The 21378-nt window shown below is 46.7% G+C and overlaps 1 protein-coding gene across 2 annotated transcripts in view; it reads left to right on the top strand.

Annotated features, from left to right (window-relative positions):
• Positions 1-21378, top strand: part of CSNK1G1 (casein kinase 1 gamma 1) — a 76202-nt gene that overhangs the window by 44652 nt on the left and 10172 nt on the right. For both annotated transcript variants that reach the window (XM_039722824.1, XM_039722823.1), the window contains exons 5-10: positions 5605-5756; positions 11431-11665; positions 13978-14063; positions 16084-16168; positions 17770-17918; positions 19515-19619. In XM_039722824.1, coding sequence (XP_039578758.1) covers positions 5605-5756; positions 11431-11665; positions 13978-14063; positions 16084-16168; positions 17770-17918; positions 19515-19619 — 812 coding nt within the window. The remainder of the gene's footprint in view (positions 1-5604; positions 5757-11430; positions 11666-13977; positions 14064-16083; positions 16169-17769; positions 17919-19514; positions 19620-21378) is intronic.

The raw sequence follows: 21378 nt of genomic DNA, 5'->3' as shown, positions 1-21378 counted from the left end.
TCACATCTCAGCTGCTGTTTCTCAAACAAGAGAAAACACTCAATCACCCAAAATCTCTGTCCTTCCCTAAGCTCCTCCAGGGAAGATTGAAGGTGAAGGACTGTATTTTAAAGCTTTTGCAGCTGTACTTTATATATTTGATTGGATGCCTATCTCTGAAAGCCATCCAATCAAATATATAAAAGACCCTTAGGACAAGGTTATTCCCAGTAACAAGCCCAATCTCAACTTTTCTCCCATCTTTCTATTTTTGAAGCAGACTATTCCAAAATCTGAAGGGCAGGATTAGTCTTTTTACTTGCAGCTCACAGAAATAACCTGTTAATTAACGTGCTCAGGTAGATTTACATTGGACATGTTTGAAGACATTAAAAGCTGAGATCTTGGCCCAGTCAATGTTGATCACAAATCTTCTCTTTCAGCCAGGATTTTATTCCGATTTGAAAATTAAGAGAATGGTAGATCCTCATTAGTGTAATCAGCTTAAATGGGTTGACTACTCTAAAGCAATTTGTTTAATTTGTTTGGAACATGTTTAATTTTAGCTATAGATATTCAGCCCTCTCACAGTTGCTATTTATGGTGTTCATCGTGTAATTTTGTGTTCTCTGATTTGTAAAAATAAACTTTCTGCTCTGAATGAGAATTTTGAGACAATCTACAGCCCATTCATCAGAGCCACTTAAAACCACACAGAACTTTCTGTGCTCTGATGCTTCTGGTGTGTGTCTGCATCTCTTTCAGTGAGAAAGAGTTCTTGCTGCCCACACAGAGTGTGGGTTTGCGTCAAGCATCAGCTTTTTGCTGGCCTTGGATTCCTCCCCACTCTGGGTGTGGGATTTGGGGCTCTTCAGGAGTGTCTCCCCTCTGCAATAGAGCTCAGTGTCAAAACCTGCATGAGGAGAGGGTCTGAATTCTCCTTTAATTCTTAAAATTGAAGACATCAGCTTCTCTATTTGGCTAAACCTCATTGAAGGGCAGTGGAAAACAGCTCCCCATGGGAGTAAAAACCATGGGTGGTTCAGAAACTGCTGATATTGATCACAAGCTCTGGATGTTTCTGGTGAATTGCTGTGTGGGGATGTGGCACTTGTCCTTCCATCGATGTAGATGTCACGTGCAGCTTCCTGCACTTGCTGCCTCGTTCCTCCTTGGGTGTATTTTATTTGCTGTTGGTGAAGTTTATTCATAGTCTCATTGTGCTCACTCAGAGCCTCAGGCCAGGTGCTCTTCTGGAGCAGGTGGGTTCTGCTTCCTGTGCCCTCCATGCAGGGCAGGTGCTGCAAACTCTGATTTCCCTTGGGCATAACCTTAGATTGGCATCTCTGCCCATCACCGTTTCAGAACCAGTCCTGGAAATGGCTTTGGAATGCCTGTGTGCCTGAACTAGTGTGGTTTTTTTGGAGTATGCTGGATGTCTGAGGAGTTTTGTGGCCATTAGTCATGCTGTAAAAGATATGGCAGCAAGATAACATTACTCAAATCATCCAGGGCACTTGATCCTGCGATGGAAGTTCCTGAAAGGTGTTGCTCCGGGTGTTAATCTGGCTCAGAGGAAGCTCTCTGGAAGAGCAGCAATCCTGCTCTTTGTTACTGTTCCCATTCTTGTGTTGAAGCTCAAGCCAAGTGTTTTTTGGGTTGATCCAACATACTGCTCAGCCACAAAGCACGAGGAAGGATGGGAAAGTCCCTTTTGGTGGCAGCCCAGGAGCAGTGAGAGTTTAGCATCCCCGGAAAGCCAGGGCCAGTCTTGGGAGTGTGGGGGAATCAAAGTCTTGAGTTTTTGGCTTTGATGTCTGCATTTGCTCTCATTCCAGCAGTGATGCTTTAATCTACAAAATGCTTTGCTAGGTTTTCGCTGTGCTCAGCTTGAATTTCTTCCAAGACATCACTCTGCTGAAATAGCAGAATTTGCCTGTGGATTCCGGTGCAGCAATCAGTCTGTGTTTATTGGGGTGATAAACTTCCTGTGAGAGTGAGGGTGGAGTGGGCCCTTTTCCATGTAGCTGAGCCAAATCACTCAGCAGCGAGACCAAAGCCGTTAAGCAAATTGAGATGATTTCTGCTTGCAGCAGTCTCTGCTGTAATAAACTGGTTTTCCTCCAAAGGAGAACCTGCACATACTATGCCTGTATTTTCTTCCCTTAGTGTATTGCTCTTGTTTGATACCATGGAGAAATTCCTAATTCTGATGTGATTTCATGCATTAATTGCATTAAACAGATCATGGTTTGTACTTCAAGTGTTGAACCTTTGAATCCTCAGTATGAGACTCTGCTCTGCTGGAGGCTTTTCATCCCTGAATTCAGAGCTGCTCACCTACAGCATGACACCACGGCTTTGTGTGACCTTTCCAGTCCTCTCCCACTGCGACTCCTTTCCATTAAAAACCTCAATTCCAACTGCCCAGGCAAAAAAAAAAGTCCTTTTTCCTCCATCAATCTCTTTAGTTGGCAACATCCTTCTTCAGTAATTACAGATCTGCTGGTGATATTTCTGGAGTTCCTGTGGTTCACTGTGACAATGGACTCGGCACCAGGACACAATGCTTTTCACTGAAACAGAGCCAAGCTACGTCATAAAATTATGCAGATGGGCTGTGACAACATCAAATTTTATGCAGATTTTCTTAGGCTGACCCTTTTTACTGTTCAGAATGGCTCTGGAGCTGCCTGTATCTCAAGTTTCATCCAGTTTTATCTGCCAACACACCCTTTAATGTGTACGTCAAGTTCATCTTTTGAGCTTCTCCTCTTCCCAAAAAGATGGTGAGTGTTGAGTTTGAGTGAGCTGAGGATGTGTTATGCCAAGTTCCTGCCAATTTATTTCCATAACTAGTGTGGAGCTGAGGATCCTTGGTGTGGACTGGGATCTCCATAGGGCTCCTCAGCCATGCTCCTTTGGATCCAGGACTCAGCAGTGCAGCCTGGCTCTGGAATTCAGAGAGATGTTACAGCAGCTTTGTCTGGCAAAGGCAAGAGGGAAGTCCTTGACTGCAGAGCTGGCAGTCAGAGAAAACCCTCAGGGAAAAATCGAACCCTAAAAATATGCCTGAAGCCAATGCTGTCTCCTGTATTCTGACATTTAGGATGGTTTTTTTATGTTCTTCACTAAGGCCTCACCTTGCCAGAGCTCCCACAGAAAGCAGAGCTTTCCAGAGGGTTTAAGAAAATGAGGGTACTCCAGGCTCTGGGCTGTAAGCTGAGTGGGTAAAGCTGAAGGAATTGGGACCTCAGAGAGCACTAAGTAGTGTTGCTTCCTTCCCTACATGAAATCTCCATCTTTTGGGTCTTGCTGTAATCTGTCTTCCTGGGTCTTATGCCCAGTAGGAAATTATTTTTAATTGCAATGTTCGCCCCTTACCAAGTGAGGCTGTAAATTAAATGTTCTCATCTTCCCCTGATCTGCAAACAGGATCCTTCACCTTTTTTAAGAGCCTTTCTGCAGTTTTATTCTCCTGCATACCTTAGTTAGCAGAGCCCTAACTCTAATTCCTTCCTCAGTTCCACTATTTGAGACTTGTAGAAATTGTGGTAGAGGTACCTGTTGTTTGTCTGTGTCTAGAATCTGTAATGGGCTCGGGTTTAAATTTTGCATAAAATATTCTGTTACTCTCTTCTTCTCTATTATTATTCTCTTATTCTCTAAAAAGTAGAGATGCTTATCTGGTGTTAGAAGTGACTTTGCAGGTAAGTCCTCATCAGACTTTACTGAAAACCCAGGGGCTCACTGTGAGTCACTTCAAGACCTGTTGCAATTATTCCAGCCCTCAGCACTAAGCTGATGACATTAAATTGCCATTTGTGTTGATTTGGGGATATTTGAAAGCATCTTTGACGTGCCTGGATCATATCCCATCATTGTTTGGCTTTCTGAATTGCTTCAGCATCAAACCATCCTGTGTTCCTAGAGGATTTAATGACTGTGACTGCTTCCTAAAGCATGGAGCTCTGTTAGGAGCAGCAGCCTCCCAAGCCCAGGTTGGGTCAGTGTTTTACAAAACACTGGTTAGGCAGGGAATTCCTGCAATACTCTGTAATATCCCATTCATGCATCCTGATGACAGATTCCCTGAGCATGTGAATTAATGAGATTAAAACCCTCCTCGGGTAATCTTTGTCAAACTGCATTCTGTCCTTTTGCAGCAGCACTTGGGAGCACAAGTCCTGGGATATTTACAGTTTGGTGATCTCAGTGCTGCATTTGTTATGTTGTTGGCAGGTTGCAGAGTTCTGAGTGCCATTGGGTGGATTAGCAGGGCTTCCCTAAATCTGGAGTAGGACATGCACTTGTTGTGTTGCTGACATTCTCTCCAGCCTGGAATGTTTCACTGCCTGAGCTCCTCACAGAGCCAGCACCAAACTGTTCACTTAATTAGTCAAGTATTTTGCTATATCTAACATTGATCACTTATGCAAATCCAGGCGTGTGCCTGCACTTGTTTAAAACATGCCATAAAATTAGTAATCACAGTGCTTTCAGGTCCTGTGCACTATAATTTGTGGATCTCTGTGGGGAAAAAAACATAGCAGTGCTCCCCGTGCTCAGCCTTTACACTGAATAGCAGGACGCCGTGTCTTTGGGCATTCGAGCAAATATTTTGTTTTGACACGAGACAAAGCCCTGTATTTCAAAAACAAAACCTTTCTGTTGTGTTTTGGAGCTGGTTTTGAGGTGTAGACTGGAAATCCATAGATATTTAAACATGTTACCCAGCTTGGTGCTGACGCTGGGACGCCGGGTGCTGGTGCAGGTGCTGATTAGCAAAATGAGCAGTTGGGCCTGTGCTAAATTCCTCCTCCATGGGCTGCTGTGGTTTCCTTTTTGACTCAAAGGTAATTCCAGGAGTGCTGTGCGGCTCTCTGAGTCTTCACTTTCCTTCTGATGCCTTTCAGAAAGCTGAGCCACCCAAAAATCCCCTGCCAGCTGAGGATCAACACTGCACTCCCACAGAGCAGTCTCTTGGGTGGGAAGATGGGCTCTGGCTCCTACCAGTTTGATGTTGATAGCTGTGTTGTGTGCACATATGCTGATGACCATGAGCACCTATTTTTGTGTGGTGATTGGTCAAAAATTTAAAACTTTTCCTTATTTTATAGGAAAATGTTTTTTTCCTTTTTACAGAGTGTAAACTTTGTAAAAGGTTGTGCTGAAAAACAAGGGCTGCTATTTTGGTGACAAAGCAGCCCTTTTTTGGCCATGCTTCATTTTCTCCAAGGACTGTCATCTTCCTAACTGCTCCAGCAAGTGCCAGCCCACATCTGGGGCTGTTCTCTGCCTGGTGTTTAGTGGAACACAGGGAACTCTGTGTCTTGTTCCCTAAATCCAAGCCTTTAATCTGCCAAAGCTGGATGCTTTCAGGTGGACTTGTTAATTGCTCTGAAATCCCATTTGTCTGTGCAAGGGTGTAGCTGAGCAGAGCCTGCACTGGTTTGGCCTTTGTTTCAGTCACAGTTTGTGCTGGGATTTATTTCCTTGCTGGGCAGCATCAGATGGAATATTCAAGAAGTGACAATAAAGCTGCCTAACAAAAGGTGTGCATGCAGGGGGAGGGAATTAACTTTGTCCCATTGACTGATCCCAGTTCTTTTCCTTTTCTTCCAGCTGAAGGGCTCCCCCAGGTGTATTACTTTGGACCCTGTGGAAAGTACAATGCCATGGTATTGGAGCTGCTTGGTCCCAGCTTGGAAGATCTGTTTGACCTCTGTGACAGGACCTTCACTCTGAAGACGGTGTTAATGATTGCCATTCAGCTGGTGAGTGATGGCAGGGCCCTGCCCTGGGGTGTCCTTGGCTGTCCTTCCACCCTGGGGTGGGCACAGTGCAAGGTTCAGGGCTGAGAGAATCTTCTTCCATCACAGAATCACTGGGTGGTTTGAGTTGGAAGGAACCTTCAAAGATCTAATCCCACCCTCCCTGCCAAGGGCAGAGACACCTTCCACTATCCCAGATTGCTCCAAGCCCCATCCAACCTGGCCTGGAACATTTCCAGGCATGGGGCAGCCACAGCTTCTCTGGGAACCCTGTGCCAGAGCCTCACCAGCCTCACATTCTCCCCAGTATCCCATCTAACCCTGTGTTCTGGCAGCAGGAAGCAATTTCCCCTTGTCCTTGTCACTCCAGTCCCTTGTCCAAGGCCCCTCTCCATCTTTCTTACAAAAGAAAACTTGTCAGGGGTGAGGAGGACTCCTGCCTGTGTAGGGAGGGTCAGATGATGCTTATGAGAAGCTGGCTCCCTGCACAGCAGAACCAGTGAAGCTGGATTCCTACAGGCTTGCATCCCACGTCCCCTACCTGCCCCAGCTCCCTCCCTCTGTTTGGACATCCCAGGAACATCTCATTTCTCACCCACTCCGTGGGACACACAGAGCACCCTCCCACACTCCTACCAGTTCTGCTGGTTTGGGGCTACTGGGCTGCACATAGACTGAAACCTCACGGGGCAGTGGGAGCTGAGCCCTCCTTAGCCAAAACAGCAGCATTTGAGAGCTCTGCTTTTGTCAAATTTGGTCAAAAATTCAGTCACTCAAATGGGTTTAAATTCCTGACATTTGGAATAGAATAGTCCTATGGGCAACATCACAGAGCCTTTAATGTACCTGAAAAGGAAAGGAAGTCAAGCTGGAAGGGATCCAGGCTTGGATTTGGGTTTGTGTTAAAAGTGAGCAACATGAAAGCTGAACATACTAAATGTGTTACAGAAATTTCCACAAGTCAGTGGGGCCAGCCAGTCAGTTTGGCTTTTTTTGGTTTTCAGACTGGTTTGCAGATTCCCAAGTACATAAGTATCTGCAGATATCCAGATTTTGCATAGCTGGACCTTGGGATCCCCAGATACTCCACAGCAGAGCTGGGATTGTATATTCACATGAATAGCTCTGTGGATAGAAGCATGGTAGGGAAGAGGAGATGTAAGGCATGAGGAACACAATCATTTCCAGATAAAGTGAAATTTGACACAGCAGAATCTCAAATGGAAAACTGAGATCAGAACTGCAGAAGTTTGAACAGCACCTGCCTGTTACTGAGGCCTCCCACAGCAGAGCAGTCAAGTTCTCTTGAATTTGAGTGTTTCTTTATCAATGGAAAACTAATCTGTAGTATTGGCTTTGATTAAATCAAGTGGCAACAGCTGGCAAAGCCTCAGATATGGCTTGTGTGACCTTTGGAGGGAAAATATAAGTATGTAAATTCATTCCCAAGGGACTGCTGGGGAAATCAGGATTGTCACAGCCATGGCTGCTGCCTTCTGCCAAGTCCCAGGGCTGCAGCTGAGCTCTGGGCTTGGGTGTTCTTCACTGGCATCACCTCTTGATCTTGTGGCCAGGCTGCAGCTCACCAGGGCACTGTGGCAGGTGGAAAACACAGGCTGAGGCTGATGCAGGGGGACAGCAGCTGGAAATGGAGGAGCTGATGTTCTCTCAAAGGATCAGGTGCTCCTCTGGCCACGGGGAGATGTTGTAGGGCCTTCTCAGTCTCCTCAGGGAGGTTACATCAGTTGCCAGCTTGGAGTGTGCACATCTAAGGGGACACATCAGACATCCTCAGGTGTGCCCTGGGAGAAGTGCTTCCAAAGGGACTGGCACTTACTGCTCAAATGAGATAAAAACTGTTCTAGCCACAAGGCTTTAGGGAAAATTGTCTTTCTCCCACACTAAATTATTGCAGTTAGTGTGTCACACTCATGTGTGAGACATATGAGAAAGGAAAGCTGGACTCTCAAATTCCTTGGGTTCCCATCCATGAATTACATTTTGTTCCTGCTTCTGACCAGCCAAGTCTGCTTAAGCTGCTGTAATTCTAACCATGGGCATTGATCTTTCTCCTCATACTTAGGATGATCCCCATGTCTGTAGGAGCATCCAGTCCCATGGTCAGTTTTTAACCAGAAACATCCTGGAAATATATTTTTCAATACATATTTCAGCTTGGCTGGTGTGAATGAGCTTGACAGGTGGCAGCATCCCAGGACTAGGATGAATCCTTTACAGATGTTAGAAGAAAGAGGAGTTTCTCTAGGAGAAACAAGGGCAATGTCTCTTAAGAAGTGCCACGTGTGATTACAGGAGAGTTCAAGCATAGTTTTACATCAGGAAGGCTCTCCTGGCTGAGGGCAAGAGAGACTGGATGACAGTGATTCTTCAAGGAAGGCAGCCTGTTGGGGAATTGTTCAGACTCAAACTGCTTCCTCCACACTCCACATGCAGCTGAAGACATCCAGTAGATCAGATCCATAGGTGAAGCTCCTGAACAAAGCCAAGCTTGGCAATTAAAATGTGGTCACGATGTCAGTCTCCACAGCCCATAAATCAAGGCAGAATGTTTTATTCAGGCTTCCGTTTCTCACTCTTGGCCAGGCCCAGCCTGTACAAAGTTCACTGACAGCTTACAACAAGCTCTGTTGTGCCACCAGGCACTGGAAAAATACTCTGGATATCACCTGGACCAAGTTGTGGCAAGATGTTTTTCTACCAGTGACCATCAAAGTTGCCTTTGAACAAGATTAATTCCATTCTCTCCTGATCTGATCTGTATTTAAGCAGGTGATATGTGGAGGAAGGGCTCAAATTTATCAGGAAGATCTAGAGATGGAACTGCTGTCAAGATCAGTCTCTTAAGAGTTACCTTTCTGGGATGAGAGGGTTTGTTACACTTGCTGCCTTGGCAGGAGGAAGGCACATGAAAGCACGGGTTTCTTTGGCACCTGCTAAATGTCACAATATCCTCTCATTCCTCCAGCACAGCACAGGGGTCCTGCTGTGTGCCAAGGGATTCTCCCCCCTCCTAAAGGTTTCTCTGACATCTGAAATGGAAATTTATGGCTTCAAGGATGGACTCAGCCAGCCATGGCCATGAAAATCCCTCTGCAATTCACAGTTTTCCATCTACCCTAGCGCTCCCGTGCTTGCAGTTTTCCCAGTGTTAGAGCAATTCCAAGTTAGTCCCAGTTCCTCGAGTGGTTTCTCTGCCCCTAAAATAATTAATCAGTGTTGGAGCCTGTAGATCAAACCCAAAGGAACTGTTTTCCCAGTGTTAGAGCAATTCCAAGTTAGTCCCAGTTCCTCGAGTGGTTTCTCTGCCCATAAAAGAATTAATCAGAGTGTTTGAGCCTGTAGATCAAACCCAAAGGAGTGGGCACTGCACCTGTGCATCCTTCCCCTGTTCTTCAGCCGGGGTTGATGCTGAGGCTGTGCCGCAGCACCGCTGCTCGTGTGTGCTCAGGCAGAGTCTGCAAGGGAGCTGCAGCCCAGACTCTCCACATCACAGCAGCCACCAGCAGGGAGAGTGTCTTGTCAGGGTGAATAAAGCATGGAAGCTACTCCAAGAAACATCTTTTTGACTCGGGCAGTGTCTTTCAGCTGCCATGGCTGAGCAAAGCTCTCCAGCATGAAGCGTCCAGGCAGGTGGAAGTAAAGAAGGAATATGAAAGACCCCACAGCAGCTGTGTGTGTGTGGTGGAAGCAAAAAAGGCAGGTGGGAGGAAAAAAGGCAGGAAAATAAGTACCCTTGATTGCTGCAGGAGCATAATGGCTCACCTGACACCTCAGCTGTCCAGGTTGTTGTCCTGCCTGCTGCAACTTGCCGAGAGTTTTTAAAGAAGAAAAAAATGGGCCCTTTTCAGGCTCTCTAATTGCTGTTGGGATTTCAACAACTGAGCTGCTTTGGTAGCAGGAACAAATCAAATGAGCCAGTCAGGCTCCACTTGGAAGCTTGTTATGTGTGGAGAGGCGAGGAAACTCTTTGTTCCACTTTCAAGGGTTGCATCTTCATTTGAATTGCCTCCCAGCCTGGCTTTTTGTCTCACGACCTGCTGCTGTGTCCTGTAGGTGATTCAAAGTGTGAAGAATGACTGAAGAGCATCTGCTCTGCTCTGCACCAGCCTGTAATTGATTGGAAATAATGGCTGTTAGCCGTGAAACCCATTTTCTCTGCACATTGGAATCAATCACTGCGTCGAGGGGAGGGAGCTGCAGCACGTGCTCTTCCCTTCTTTGAAGAGTCTTGGAGCAAATTCTGGTTTTTAAGCCTCACTCACCTGCAGCTAATTTTTCCCTGTCTGCTGCCCTTCCTGTACAGCTGTTTATTTTATAAGGAGGGCTGCTATTTCTTTCTGAGAAATGCAGCAGATTTTCCTTTAAAATAGGGTGCATGGTCAGGGCCTGGGAGTGTGATGGAGGATCACATGCATGTGGACTTTTAAAACCAGGTGTGGCTCCAAGATCTGTAAAGAGAAAGAGTGGTCTGGGTTTGCCAGCTGGGAATGTGTCTGGATTCAGTGAGAAATGAAGGAGCAGTTGGGGTCTGCCAGCCCAGGGGAGTGAGCAGGGGGCTGGAAGGGCTGACAGGGGGTCCCTGCTGCTTGGCTGGGGGAGAGCCAGAGACTCCAGCCTGCAGAGCTGTCCCAGCAGGATCCAGCCTGTGGGGGTGACCAGCTGTGTGCCAAGGGATGACCAAGCTGTGGCCCTCACCCTGGATGTCCCCTTGGTTGTGGCACTGGCTGTCCCTTGCAGTGGTGTGGCAGTGACCTCTGGGGACTGAGGCTCGTTAGTGCAAAACTGGGAGTTGGTGGAACTTTGCAGAGCTTTCCTGGCATTTCTAGCCCCCAAATATCTGGGTCAGTCCCAGTGATTTTCCAAGGAAGCATCTTGTTTAAGGCACTGTGCCCTTTGGCATGCAGGGCAGCTGCAACCAGGACAGCCATAAATGGGGGTTCATGTGTGTTCATTTGAAACACATGAAAGTGACTAAATCTAATAAATGAAATGAAATTGAGAATTGTTTTTCCTTTGGAATCATCTCTAAATTCAGGACCCAAAGGAGAACTGCTTGACAATACACCTGCAATATGTTTCTTTTCAAAAGCAATTTTAATGGTGATCTTCTGAATAAGGTGTGTTGTTAGAGACACTCTGTCACCTCAGAAGTGGGGTTCCTGCCCTTCCACCTTCCCATCCAGTCAAACTTCAGGAAAAACACTAGTCAAAAGCTGAAAAATATTCCAGATATTCCTAGTTGACAGCAGTGAGATTAATTATTATTTTAGTCAGCTTTGAAGATCGTAAAGCTTCTGCCTGCCCAAAAATCCCCCTCCATGAAGAATCTGGCATGTCTAAGACAACATATGGGTCGAGGGAGGAAGGTGGTAAGACACAGAGCAACAGGGGAAGGAGGTGGGCAAGGGAAGAGCTCTTGGTAACCGGTTTAGTATGTTTAAAATCAATACAAAAAGGCTGCTGCAGCTCCCCGTGGCGTCCTGCCAAGAGCTGCATCCCAGTGGTAACGCCTCAGAAACAGCCTTTGCCATTTCCGTGGGAATAAAGCAGGGAGCACAGCGTGATAGCCTTGGAAAGGAGGGGATGACACATTCCTCTTGCAGCTCTGCTGGGAGCCGGAGCTCTGCTCACGAGTGACGTTTCCCTCCTGTTGCAGATCTCTCGGATGGAGTACGTGCATTCCAAGAACCTCATCTACCGGGATGTCAAGCCGGAGAACTTCCTCATCGGCCGCCAGGGCAACAAGAAGGAGCACGTCATCCACATCATAGACTTTGGACTGGCCAAGGAGTACATTGACCCTGAAACCAAAAAACACATTCCCTACAGGGAGCACAAGAGCCTCACTGGAACAGCGAGATACATGTCCATCAACACACACCTTGGCAAAGGTTTGTCTGCACGGGGAGAGCTCACAGAGGGTCCTTCAGGCTGGAGGAGCTCTCTGAGGTCACTGAGTCCAACAACTGACCAGCACTGCCGTGTTCACCTCTAAACCATGTCCCCAAGTGCCACACTCACACGTCTTTTGAACGCTTCCCAGCGTGGTGTGACTCCACCACTGCCCTGGGTAGCCTGTTCAATCCTGACAACACTTTCAGTGAATTATTTTCTAATATACAACCTAAACCTTCCCTGGTGTTGCTTGAGGCTGTTTCCTCTTGTCCTTTGTTCCCCTGTCCTTTGTTCCCTGGGAGCAGAGCCCAACCCCGCCCCCTGGCTTCCCTCTCCTGTCAGGAGCTGTGCAGATCCAGAAGATCCCCCTGAGCCTCCTTTTTTCCAGGCTGAGCCTCCCCAGCACCTTCAGCTGCTCCTGGTGCTGTAGCTCCTTCCCTAGCTCCAGTCCCTTCCCTGGACACATTCCAGCTTGCCATTTGAATCCTGCAGACCTCCCAGAGCATCTTGGCTGAGCTCTCTTGTGCCCCTGAAGCTATTTGTGAACCTCCCCATGCAGTTTACAGTTATGTGGCTTTTTTTTCCCTCCCTTCTTTTGAGGAATTGAGCCAGCTGAAATGCTGGAAGCCTCATAATTACAGTTTTTATTAGGAGCTAAATAACTGGGAGCAGCCCTGCACTGATAAAAGACAAGCAGGCAGGCAGTGATTGCTGCACTGGATGATAGACAAATAGATTTTTATAGCACAGCACTGTCCCAATGCCTTCCAGTTCCAGGTGTTAGAGTTGGATGTTCCCTGACCTAGTAATTGGTTGGAGAAAATGAATGATTTAAATAACTTTAAACCTGGCTTTCATCTCCTCTCCTCCCTGTTTTCTTTCCTACCAGAAGATTACATTTCTGTGGCTGAAAGGCAAAAAATAACCTATTAAGTGTTTATAGTCTCTTAAATCCATACAAGCAGTGAGATAATGGAATATTCTCCAGGAGGCTTCCTAGCGTGTTGGATCCCACTTGGAGAGCTCACTGTCTTTGGGGAGTAAGGAGGGATGAGCCTGGTTTCTAATTCTGGAAAGTGAGGAGTCAGGCAGGGATGGAGGAATGGGAGGGTGCAGTGGGAGCAGGTTGGGAAGCTGCTGGTGCAGGTGATGTGGAGGGAAGATGTGTTTGTGGTTGAAGTGCACCGTGTGCCTTCCTTAGGATCCATTTCCCACAGGATTTCAGCTCCCACCATGGCTCATGCAAGGGAAGGGTCCAAATCAGTTCTGGGGTGTATTTGAGGGGGCTGTCCCTGCCCAGAGGGGTTGTGAGGAGCTGATGAGACCAGCCCAGGTGGAATCAATCTTTTCATGTTTCAAACTCAGGAGTCTGCAGTTTTGCTGAGAGACAAGTGCACTCAACCATCTTCCTGGAAGTCCATCTGCATCCCTGCACTAAATTACCCAGGGCATCTTCTTTTTTTCCCCTTTTTATCAGGATAACTGCTGGAACTGTAGGTTCAGTTCCCTTCTGCCCAGTGTTCCCACTCCCAGCATCTCCTGTGGGTTAAGTGGCTGCAGTGTCATGGGCTGGATCTGCTCTGGATCCTGGATCCTGCTCTTTGGAGCAGGTGGGGTTCAGAGGAGGGAAGGATGCACCAAATGAGTCCATGAGCTCAGTGAACCCAAGAGTGCAGCTCAGCCCAGCCCAGTGTTGCCTCCACATCTGTTGTTCTCTTATATCCTCCCTTGGGGTTTTGGATACATTTTGGCTTCTTGTTTTAGGATATTTTTCCTTTGGCTCCATGCCCCTTTTTCCCCCCTTCATTTATAATTACAACATCTGCATGTGGCAGCAGCAGCAAGTGTTCCATGGCACTGGAAGGAGCTATTTTTGATCTGCTCTGATGAGCAGCAGAGGAAATTAGGAAAGGGTTGACGCTGTGCAAGGGTAGATCCCTGCAGCTGGTTGTGAGTATCCCATTCCCCTTTAGTCCAGAGGGAATGATCCAGCACCACATGGCACCATTGACACTAGCAGGTCAGAGAAGAATTGAGGCACTGCTTTATTCCTCTGCAATTAAGAGTTACCCATTCTACCTCAGGCTGGACGTGTGTTGTGCAGTTCCCATGTTACCTCATGGCTTCTGGCTGATTTTACACATTTTCTGGCTTTCTGAAAAACCTTCTGGTTTTGCACAAGATCTGAGCTGCAGACAGTGAGAGAACGTCCCTGTGGTACCTTTATCTCGGGTACAGGTGTGGCTGCTGCAGAGATCTCAGAGCCATTTCTGCTTCTGCAGCAATAATTTCACCTCTTCTCTTTCAGAGCAAAGTCGTCGAGATGACTTGGAAGCCCTTGGCCATATGTTCATGTATTTCCTCCGAGGCAGCCTGCCCTGGCAAGGATTGAAGGTAGGTTCAAGCTTTAGGTTTTGTCCTTTAAAACTTTGGCTAGTTTCTACCCAAAGGAGAATCCACTGGGAAACGTTGGCAAAATCCAGCCAGAAACTCTGTCCTCTCCTTTGTGTTCTTGCAGCCTAACACCGAGGCATTAAGTTTAGCTGCAGGGAAAATTTTAAGGTAGAAATGCTTTACCTGGCACTTCAAATTGCCAAATTGGTACAGTTTTGGAGAGAAGGTTGAACAGAGAGACAGAGACAGCAATGAGAGAGCTGTGATTGGAAGCTGCCCTGAACTGGAGCGTGACTGGGACACAGTGATTGTTTATGAAATTCCAGTTACGGCAACACAATCCCCCAGCTGCATCTGTGATCCGTGTTTATAATGGAGCAGTTTGATGGGTTTAGATGCACAGATGGACTTCAGCTTGAAAAACTGGTTTTCTGGCACAAGTATTGGACTTGGCTTCCCTCCAGAGACACTGGACACTCAGTGCTGGGGAGCTTATGAGATGCTGTGTACAATGTGGAGAGCTGCAAGAAATTGAGTTGCTGACTGCTGCCAACATCCATCAGCTGAGCTAACAAGGAGTAAGTCATTTGCTGGCTCCAGAGCTGTTGGAAGCTGCATCTTCACTTCTCCATCACCTCCCTGATGATTAAGCTACTGTGTTCAGTTTTGGCATTGAAGGGAGTGAAGGGACTGATCAAGTTAGGTTTATCAGGGAAGACGAGAGCTCCTGTTGGTAAAAGGAGCCAAGGCTTTGGGTTCAGGAGCTGCTTGGCAGAGCCCTGCATTGGTCAGTGGGTATAGACCCAGTTGGGTTGATAGACCTTGTTCAGCTGTTTTTTACCACCTCTTGAGTTACTCTCAGCTCAGCCTCATCAGGCACATGCCAGAAATGTTGGCAACTGCTCATAAAAGAAAAGAAGGGTTTTTCAAGCATGAAAGGGATTGTGAAAGAAATCAGACTCTCTGATTTTATGTCCACGCCTCTCTGTGTGTTATTCTAGTATGTATTTTTTCTGGCTTAGTTGAACTCATCTGTTTTAAATTAATCCTGTAAATTATTCTAAAATAATTCCAAGTTTATACAAGGTTCTACAAAAGTTCCTCAGTTCCGTGTTAAACTTGATAAGAATTAGTTGACTCCTTTTTGAGGTCCAGGGCAAACACAGACTCCCCAGCTGGATTTAGAATGTGGCATCTTTGCCCTTCTACGTTTCCTTGGCTTAGACTTTTGACAGTACTGTACTGTCAGGGCTGTGTCTGCAGAGAAGGTCTACAGTGCTAATTATGCTGCTGCCAGGTCTAACTGACATATTTTGAAATGGAGGCAAGAAACCCCACTTTTAGGGTGTCAGCTGGAGCAGACTTCTCTGCCTCGGGTTGATTTAGGTGGGAATTCCAACTGCAAGTGGTTTCATTTTCTTGTTGACCAGCTGTTAAACCAGTGCTGAGTGATGGATGCTTTGGAGGTGACAGGAAAGGCTGTGTGGGAGCAGCCTGGGATTTGGGAGAAGTGCACTGATCTAGTGTCATTATCAATGTGGGTAACATCCTTTTGCACAGAGGAAAACCCAAATTGCTGTAGAATGGGTCTGTGAATTTCACCCAAATTGCTGTGAATGTGCTGTGCAAGTGCTGTGCATTTGTTTGTGAAGGCAGCTCCATGGCCCTTAGCCTGGGGAGGTCCAGATGTGCCATCACAGTTCATGCACCTTTATTTCGTTCTCCCATGAAACCTTCCCTGCACAGTCCTCAGGACTGAGCTGTGAGAAATGAGCCTTGTAAGACACTAATAAGCGTCCTGCCTTTTGTGAACTGTTTTGAACATCCTTGGATGTTCTCTCCCAATAGCCTGTGACATATTCCTACTGGTGTAGTCCTGGATGCAGTTCAGTTACAAGCAACATCTCCTGGTGTCACCCAGAATGGGCATTAAATACCTTGTTTTTCTTCCCATACAGCATGTCCTTTCTCACATGGTTGAACTCTTTCTCCACAACTGTTTTGTCTTTGTGCGCTGCAGGCTGACACCTTAAAAGAGAGATATCAGAAGATTGGGGACACAAAGAGAAACACTCCAGTTGAAGTTCTCTGTGAGAACTTTCCAGGTAAAGCCCTGATGGGATCGTGTGAGTGCAGCTGGAGGTGGCCATGCCTTGTTAAGTAGGATGGGCCTGCACTCCTGTCAGAAAGTATTGGATGATGTGTATCCATCACATCGTTCCTCAAGCTGGCAAACAACTGGAGCTGCTGCTATAAATTAGCAGGGCCTGAGGTCTTAAAATGAACAAAACTCTTCTCATCAAGGAGGCTGGACAGTGCTCAAGGGCCTCCTATGCCTGTTTTACTCCTTGGCTTCCTTCCAAAAAGCTCCTTGTTATTTTCCCTTTCCCAAATGACTGTGCTGGAACTACTGAGTTAATTCTTTTCCAAATTGAAGGTTTTACAGGTGTTGCAGGCATAGGTGGCCAGCTTGGAAGATGGAATGGTGTGTCTGTCCATGAATTCCACCTTCTGAGAGCAATTTTAGGGAGAGTGTTACTAAAGTGTGCTTCTAGCCAAGCCCAATACCTGATCTCCAGTTAAACAGACCTTGGAGCCAGGAGAGCAGGGTACAGAGTTAGTGCCTTCCCCAGGGTCTCCAGGCCACAGAGTGGGCTTGGGAGGTTTTGTGGAGCATTTCTGAAGTCCTGACACCAGGGAGACCACCCACAATTAATCCCATTCCTGTAGGAGCTGTCGTTCCAGCATGAGGGGCAGCAAGCCTGGAATGGGATCATTGTTCACTCAAGTCACTGTAATTCCCCAGATGTCTCATTCCAAAATCCATCTGGTTCCAAGCAGAACAGCTTCAGGTTGGCTGTTGTCATCTTTTTGCCAATACTCCTCCTCAGAGCTCCTTCAGGTCTGGGCTGGTAGATGAGAGAACTGAGTTCTGTCCCTTCCTTGCCTGAAACTGGTTCTCCCACTTCTGGAGGTACTTAAAAGAGAGGATTCTTTCTTGCACTTTTTTCCCCCTCTTTTTCCTCCATGCAAGCCACAAGCTACAGACAGAGTTAAGTATCAATAAGCAGTTCTATTCTTATTTTTGTCAGCTGAAGTCAAGGCCATGAGCCAAGGGAGAGCTGGGAAAAGGCAGGACATGAGCTCCCAGGACTCAATATTCTGTGCAAGCAAAGTGCGACCCAGATGCAGGAAAGCAATTAATTATCCTAACACCAAACCCTGGTCTGTAAATTAACCCTTTTCAGGTAAATTAACCTTGGAGCCTCCCCCTCTAGTCTAGTTTTGAATATTCAGGTGCTGCCAGTGTCATGATGGGACACCTTCCACTATTCCAGGATGCTCCAAGCCCCATCCATCCTGGCCTTGGACATTTTCAGGGATGAGGCAGCCACAGCTTCTCTGGGCAAGAGCATTCTAAATACCTGTGAGCAGCCTGTTGTCAGGTTCAGTGAGCTTATTTCTCACTCTGTTTATACAAATGTTTAGAATAAATCAAGGTGTGGAAGTCAGATTTGAGCAGAGGTGGGGCTTCCATCTTTGCTTGAGAAGCGTTTGAATTGTTTTTCATTGAGGACTGTTGCAAAAAACCACAACTTGTAGGAGAAAAGCCAGAGGTAAGCGCTGGCAGCCCAGACATTGGTTTCTAAGAACTCATTTGAAAGATCCAGGATAAAAGCTGCTGCTTTTTCCCCCTTCCTGACAGAGGAGATGGCCACGTACCTCCGCTATGTCCGGCGGTTAGACTTCTTTGAGAGACCAGACTACGATTACCTACGGACCATCTTCACAGAGCTCTTTGAGAAGAAAGGCTACACCTTTGACTACGCCTACGACTGGGTCGGCAGGCCAATTGTGAGTTGTCCCTGCACAATCCCATGCATTGCCTTCCAGGTGCTGCTTCCCCAGCATTGCCTTCTTGTTCTCAATAATCCCAATTAATGCCAGTGAGTTTAGGATCAAGTCTTTCAAATCTCAACACGGTGAGATGTCCTGATGTTGAGTTCAGGGGGTTCTTGCAGTGCCTCAAAGTTTTCCTGAGGGAAAGAGACCCCATCCACCTCTCTGGACATTCAAGCCTCATTTTCCCATTTGTGACAATGATCATGATGAGAATTAATTCCCTCTGGTTTAACACAGGATTGGAGATCAGGATCTAAAATACATCTTAAAGGAGAATCACAGAAACCCCCTGTAATGGTCATGTTCCCATCAAAAAGGTGCAGGAGATCAAGGCAGGTTTCTGATGGATTGTCAGTGGATAGTAGAATCCCAGAATGGTTTGGGTTGGAAGGGATCATTAAGGCCACTTTGTTCCAACCCCCTGCCACGGGCAGGGACACATTCCACTATCCCAGGTTGCTCCAAGCCCCATCCAGCCTGGGCTTGGACACTACAAGGAGTGGGGCAGCCACAGCTTCTTTGGGCAACCTGTGCCAGGGCCTCACCACCCTCACAGGGAGGAACTTCTCCCAGATATCTAAACTAAACTTGCTCTCCTGAACTCAGAATATCTTGGAGGACACTCAGAGACTGAACCACCTCTGTACAATACATGGCAAGGAAATGTGGGAGAAACCAGCCTCCATTTAGCAGTTCCATGACTCCATGTGGACCATCACCCTGATCTCATTGCATGACTTTTACCATCAAAACCCAGTTAAACTCAGGAAAATCTTAGCCAAAGGATGTGTTGTGGGGAAATATGGTAGAAGAATCTAAAGCTCTTTGGTTTTGGGTCATTCTGCTCATGACCCACCCCAAAGAGCAGTAAAGACATCTGTAAATGAATTGTCACTGGTGCCAAATCAAATGCCATCAGTGCTAAACTTGTACCACTGCTGGTGCTTCAGTGTCCCAACTATATTTAGCATTCCCCATGCTTACTGTGCTCAACGGAGTTCCTAAGAAATCATTCCCTTTGTGAATCAAGATTTTCTCTTCATTTTTCTTTAATTACAAAGGCAGTTGATAAAGAGCACCTTGTAAGACAAGTGTGCTGTTGCTGACAGCCACGGTGGTTGCCATGGAGATCTCGATGTTGGGAGCAGGGATTATGACTTGGGTGAGAAGAGAGCAGATGAAGCTTTAATTTTAACACGTCCTGTTTCTATGCAAGCGTGATTTTTACAAGTGGTGAGACAATGGGATGAGGAAAACAAGCCTGTATATTTTCAGTTGTAATAATTCTGTGTGAGACACACTAGCTGTGATCTGACATCGAGACAGGCACCTAACTGTATCTTCTTAATTAATTTTTACACAAGACAATCGGTGCTGGTGTCCACCATCAAATTTCATGACTGTAAATCACAGGGATTTTATAGCCCTGGCTGTAATTCTCCTTGGCTCCTTTGGGCAGTGTTTTGATGTTTTTCTTCTTCCTGTTGCTTGACAAGGTGGGTTTGTGCATGTGAGAGTCTTAGCCCTAATGAACACCTTATTTTCCAGCCTACTCCCGTGGGATCTGTCCATGTGGATTCTGGAACCTCTGCAGTGACAAGAGACAGCCACATGCACCGGGACCGACCATCCCAGCAGGCGCTCCGCAATCAGGTGTGCTGCTTGGCTCCTCTCCCAGCTCCCCTGGCACTGGAGAAGCAGAGTTCAGATGGATGGGGATGATTCTTGGTAACAGCAAGGACAAATCCTGCTTAACTTAGAGGTGGTGATTTGAGCAGGATTTTGTCAAAGCAACAGGTTGTTGAAATAAGGTATCAACCAGTGGAATTCCTTGGTATTGTGAGCTAACCAGAGTCCAGTTGGAATGGGGTTGTTTTTCTGTAGTTTGTGGGTAAACAGGTTAAAGTTAAACATGCAGCATGGTTAGACTCCATGACTACCACATTTTTTGATGTGCTTTTTCTCGTAGCACATGGACTGTGGAGCAGACTGAGAGTTGTGCTGATGGCAGCCTGTTCCCAGGTGCCCTCTGCCCACAGAGCTTGTGGTGTGACAGGGATGTGTGTCCCAAGAGCATCCATGTGTCCTTCTTAGAGTGTCCAGTTCACAGTGTGAGTGTTGCAGAGCACAAAGGACAGGCAGGGCAGAACCCTGAGGAAGGCATCACAGTCTGGATGAACTGCCACGGGGAAACTGAATTTCCCATTTTTCCCTTTCTTGTTGTACTGTTTTGTTGGTGTTGATAGTTTGGATTTTCTGTGTTAACAGAATTCACAGACTTGCAGTAAATCTCCAATTGCAGCTCCCAGCTGGAGCTGTTGCTGCTCTTATTCTCAGGGAGTGGTCCCAGGCTTTTTCTGCTCCCCCAGCCTCCAGGTTCTGCTCAGTTCCTCAAGCCAGGGTTTGTGGGTGCAGAACCAAGCATGGGGTGTAACAGCCTGGGCTCAGCCTTGCTGGGCTCTGAAGGGTTGCACAGCTAACACAGGGTAAGACACATCCCAGTGGAGATGACCCCTCCTTGGGCAGTGTTGCTGTAGGAGGCTGGGTTGTTTGCAGCATGTGTACATGGTGATGAGTGTGGGCTGGTGTGTGAGCCCTGATACAGTCATCTGCTTTAATAAATACCCTGATGGATGCACTAACCCCCTGGTTTTGGGAGGATTGTTCAGCCAGTCTCCTATTGTCCACCTTAACCACAGACCTTCACATTGTGTGTGTGAGGCATCGTGTTTCCTTGACAGCACAGTGACACCTGGCTTCGTTTTCAGGCATTTTAGTTCACAAAGGCCCAAAGAAATTCCAAAATATGCAGGCAGCCTGCAGGCCTTGTTCTTCTGAGCTGCACAGATAGTCCAGTTCTGGATTGCACAGCAGCTTTTGTCATATTTTCACCTAAACATTATAGGATGATTAATTGTTTAATATACCATGAGGGAAATCAGATTGTTCTCACCAAAACACAAACAATTCTCTTCTGAGGGATGTTCCCTTAAAGTCTTGAGCAAAACATTTCTCTAAAGGCAAAAAGCAAAAAAAAAAAAGTCTTGAGAATTGAATTGGAGGCGTGGGTTTGGGTCCTCCTCCTTCTCGTCCCAGCCACATCTTTTGTTCTCTTAAGTATCTTAGCAACAGATGAGACAACATTCCATGAGAGAAAGAAACAAAAGGAAAAACCCTAACCCCCAACAGTGACCCACCTGAGCTTCAAATGCAAAGTGATTCTTCTAAGGAAATAAATGAAGTTCTAATAATTTAAATCACTTGTTGTGCTCATCTGTTGGGGGCAAAGAGGAATCTTGTTAGCCAAAGCATCTTATCTACTTTTCTGCAGAAACCCCAAAAGCCCCCAACCCTCTCTACAGTCAAGCAGGTGTGGATGTTTCCTTCTGCACTGCACAGGTGAATCAGTGTG

Source organism: Passer montanus, unplaced genomic scaffold (genome assembly GCF_014805655.1).
Source record: "Passer montanus isolate IOZ18808 unplaced genomic scaffold, ASM1480565v1 scaffold5, whole genome shotgun sequence".
Taxonomy (NCBI): domain Eukaryota; kingdom Metazoa; phylum Chordata; class Aves; order Passeriformes; family Passeridae; genus Passer; species Passer montanus.
The sequence above is the reverse complement of the archived record's forward strand: the minus strand, read 5'-3'. Positions and strand labels throughout refer to the sequence as shown.